Below are 4,460 nucleotides of genomic sequence, written 5' to 3'. Positions count from 1 at the left end.
AGAAAAAAAGGAGAAGGGGGGGGGGGGGGGGGGGGGGGGGGGGGGGGGGGGGGGTGCGATGCAGGGATGGGGCGGTTTTCAAAATGTCGGCTGGCATGCTGCAGCAGCCACTGAGGATTGTGGGGTGGGAGACAAACACAAACACACAGATTCTCCTAAAATCTTTCCGAATCCCAAGCGATCAATCACCTAAGCATGAAATACGCTTCAGAATGAATTATTCTGCTTGCATTAACACTACAGATATTGATTGGTGACCACTGTGCCCTCAGTCGTAGGGGTGTTCCATGCAACGAAATACATGGAATCAATCAATGCCCCGTTGGCCTGAGTGGTACCATGTCCTGCTGTTGTTTTCCGCGGTGGTCGCTAAACATGCCATTGTGGAAATGTTGATCGGCAGTAAATGTTCATTTAGGATGGTGAGTGGTGCTGTGATAAGAAAAAAAGGAGAAGGGGGGGGGGGGGGGGGGGGGGGGGGGGGGGGGGGGGGGTGCGATGCAGGGATGGGGCGGTTTTCAAAATGTCGGCTGGCATGCTGCAGCAGCCACTGAGGATTGTGGGGTGGGAGACAAACACAAACACACAGATTCTCCTAAAATCTTTCCGAATCCCAAGCGATCAATCACCTAAGCATGAAATACACTTCAGAATGAATTATTCTGCTTGCATTAACACTACAGATATTGATTGGTGACCACTGTGCCCTCAGTCGTAGGGGTGTTCCATGCAACGAAATACATGGAATCAATCAATGCCCCGTTGGCCTGAGTGGTACCATGTCCTGCTGTTGTTTTCCGTGGTGGTCGCTAAACATGCCATTGTGGAAATGTTGATCGGCAGTAAATGTTCATTTAGGATGGTGAGTGGTGCTGTGATAACGTAAGCCCTGTTTTTTATGACAAAAAAATGTTCAAGCTATAGGTTTTTTTTTTTTGGGATATGCATAATGCATCATTTAGGCTTGGATTATTAGTTGAAATATTTTTCATAAATTTTAATTGATATTGACTGTGAACTTTCTGTTGGCCAATCACCATCTGATTGATTTTTCTTAAGGCTTTTTTTCACAGCTTCTGTGCACAAAAGGATAAGTGGACACCTCTGTATTTCCCTATATAACCCACTTTCCATGAGTGTTGACTTTTCTCACCATGCCCTTTGTTTAATTACTAGCTAGTATTGATTTCCTTGGGAAAGCAACGCAGAAGGCTCCAGCACACACCTCCGGTGAATAAGACGGCGTGAGCAAACATTAGAATGCATGCAGCTACACGCATCCTCTCTCGGAGACAGCAGGAGTTCAACTTACCGACACATTTAATGATGATTCAGCTTAATGCAGTGATTCTTAACAAGCATGTATACAACAAATACCCATCCTTTTAAAATCCATCAGCACTTTTTTTCCCTTACGCTTTTATTTTTTTTATCCAGTATCATGCATACTGCAAACAGGGTCTGAGATCACACTGCATTTATTGTACAATAAATGCATATTTTAATATTTTATAAGCTACATTTATTGACTTAAAATTCGTATCCTGGTTTTCCTACATATCCTGAATTGTTTCTCTCTTTCTCTCACTCAGTTTTTCCTCAGGTCTTTTGTGTGGATGTGTTCTGTGTGAGCTTTGATTGGGAGAGAGATGAACAGAGAGAAATTCAGTCGCAGGGCAGGGTAGAGATCATTACTCTAAAGCTCAGCATTCGGACAGCATTGGGATTTCACACACAAGCACTAAAGCCTAAAGCTCTTGTCTTAAGGAATCAGAGAAATATAATCAGATTAATAGCAGAGGCTTTTTCACTGATGCTCTTACTTTTACATTTTCAGCCCCAAACTATTTTTATAAAAATTGCATAGTTAAGTTTAGATCTCTGCCGTCCTGCAGAGATTGACAATAAATGTGGTTTGGCACGCCGAAGCCCCCCTTTCATCCAGCACTAAAAGGGTTAAAGCTCCTCTATAGGTCGGGGAGTCTGAGCAGCACAGATTTAATCAATAATTTCTATCAGCCCCTGGCCGAAAAAAAATCAGCAGGGGGTGGAGAAGGCAGGGAGTACGGCTTCGGGGGGAGAGGGGGTGATAGGCAATTGGGGGGTGGGGGTGGTTTATGAAAAAGGCTTTCGATCACGTTTCAGCTACATGAGACAAGTGGTATACATCATGATTAGGGCCTGCTCCCACGATCATAAGAACTCTATGGGGGGATGTTTATGTCTGGGAGTGAGGTGCGCAGCGCAGAATTTATAGCATGGTAATTCCTACCTTTTACACATGATTACAACATCAGGAAGCATTTAGTTAATGGTCGCCGTTGTATTGGCGAAAACCAGTGGGGCCAATCGAGAGAATCGGGAGTTGAACTGAAACGTGCATTTTGAGGACAACAGACTTTCTGAATGTTTTGTTTCTTCTGGTTTGTTCATCGTCTGTTGTATTTGATATAGATCATTATTGTTCAGCACGTTTACAGTCTTTCTCTTTATCACTTAATCTCCCTTATCCTGAATTTCCACTCAAGAATCAATAAAGTACATTTATCTATCTATCAAGTTGGCAGTTGTCTGATAGAGACTCTCTCTGGTTTTCAGGCAATAGTCTGGTCTACAGCCAGTGTGGTAGTTAATTAAGCCGTATATTATATAACTTCAATAACGTTATATGATAATTATTGTGAAATATAAAGAGTAGAGCAGAGTATTGACAACATTTGCTCGAACTGATCTTTTGCATCTTTTCTACTGCACAGAACTGCTCAGGTTCATTTTACATACAGCGTTTTCTATTTTAAAGATTTTTTTAGCTTTCGACTGTAATTTCCTGATCTGTTGCATATTTTTCTACAAAAGCAAAGGTCTTTTACAATAGCAAAGGACTTATCATCTCTCAAACTAGATGCACTTCAGATGCAAATGTTTAACATTTTAAATGTTGAGATCTTTAAAATTTGAAATCTTTTTTAGCTTTCGACTGTAATTTCCTGATTGTTAGCATATTTTTCTACAACAGTGAAGGCCTTAATTATTATACCTAGTTGCTATTCAGATTTAATATTTTCAACATTTTGAAATGTTAAATCTTAAATATTGGAGTTTAAAATTTAGCCTTTGACCATAATTTCCTTGATAAAGCTGTCAACAATTATTTGCGCATCTTTCTTTGTTTTCTGCTGTTTACAGTTTTTAAATTATATTATTGTTAAAGATGCAAGTCACATGTTAATATCTACACTGAATAGACCTTTATGAAACACTATTTATGTTTTCTGCAACTAACAAAGTGTAGAGATAACAAAGATAAACTCCTAATAATGATAATGGAAAGACCATTTAAGATTTTCAGGTCTTATTTGTAGACTAATGTTTATTTTTTCTATCTGTCTTTTTTTCAGCTTGTAAGCGTAAGGAGCAGGAGCAATCCAAGCTAGAGCGCAACCAGGGGCCCAAGCGCACCCGGCTTTTTTTTTTTGTAAAAATTTCAAGCACACAATCTGGCCGATGGCTGTTCATACTGGAAAAAGCTCAAAGTCTTGAAGACCCTGATGAAAAATACTTAGGCTACAAAAAGCTTGAATTGAACATGAACAACCACTTTGTGTATTTATAATTATTTATGTATTTATTTCCAATCTTCTAGCTATTTATTTTATTTATTTGCTAGTTACCATCAGTATTTATTTCACTGAGTGTTGTTTGTGTGTGGAAAAATGACCCTATCTCTGATAGCAGTTCCAATACCAAAGATGAATATTTGTCCTTCCTGAATGTCCCACGTTTCTCATCTCCTGAACGCTGTTAGATATTTCGATAGCCAAGCTAGCGTACCCATCCATGTTCATCGTTCACATGTGCTGCATGTCTAGACCCTTTAGGCCACAGCCTGACCAAACAAATCGAGACTCAGCGTGATCGTAAAACAGCACACAAGTGGCTATGAAGTCGAGATGTTTCTATATTTGGGCTGTTGAACTGTGATCTCCTCACTGCAGTCCTCATTTACTGTACGATGATTGTACGTGCTGTGCCATGGTCTCTCGGGGTGGGCCGTCGAGGGAGAGATCGTCCCTTTTTCAATGCTCTTTTTCGTTCCCCTGTGTTTAACCTTTGCAGGGCATGTAGTGAGGCCCCTGCACAGCACACACTTGAAAGAGGGCCCATGAAAGAGGCCATCGACTTTTGCCGACTTCAAAGAGGCCCGTTTTTATCTGTCCTCTCAGCGGCTGGGGCCGGCGCTCGGCACTGGGTCGGACCCATGGGCGTAGGGCGTTCACGGGGAGGGGTGGCAGATCAGAGGCTAGCAGCATTACCGAATCACGGTAAGGAAGGGGAGGGGTGGTGAATGGTAGTTTGGGGATGTGAATTAAAGTTTAATGAGTGACAATTGTAAGCGTGCTGCGCGAGGGGCAAAGGGTGTCAGCGTGTGTGGGTCTCAACTCTCCAGGTCACCCTGTTGC

At 41.7% G+C, this 4,460-nt stretch overlaps 1 protein-coding gene across 1 annotated transcript in view; it reads left to right on the top strand.

The window, feature by feature from the left end:
- Positions 1–4,125, top strand: part of onecutl (one cut domain, family member, like) — a 6,669-nt gene extending 2,544 nt beyond the window's left edge. The window contains exons 3-4 of the mRNA XM_016289250.1: positions 3,399–3,475; positions 4,117–4,125. Coding sequence (XP_016144736.1) covers positions 3,399–3,475; positions 4,117–4,125 — 86 coding nt within the window. The remainder of the gene's footprint in view (positions 1–3,398; positions 3,476–4,116) is intronic.
- Positions 4,126–4,460: the final 335 nt, after the last annotated feature.

Source organism: Sinocyclocheilus grahami, unplaced genomic scaffold (genome assembly GCF_001515645.1).
Source record: "Sinocyclocheilus grahami isolate Dianchi unplaced genomic scaffold, SAMN03320097.WGS_v1.1 scaffold242.1, whole genome shotgun sequence".
NCBI classification, from domain to species: Eukaryota; Metazoa; Chordata; class Actinopteri; order Cypriniformes; family Cyprinidae; genus Sinocyclocheilus; species Sinocyclocheilus grahami.
Note: the sequence above shows the minus strand (reverse complement) of the source record. Positions and strands in the feature narration are given on the sequence as shown.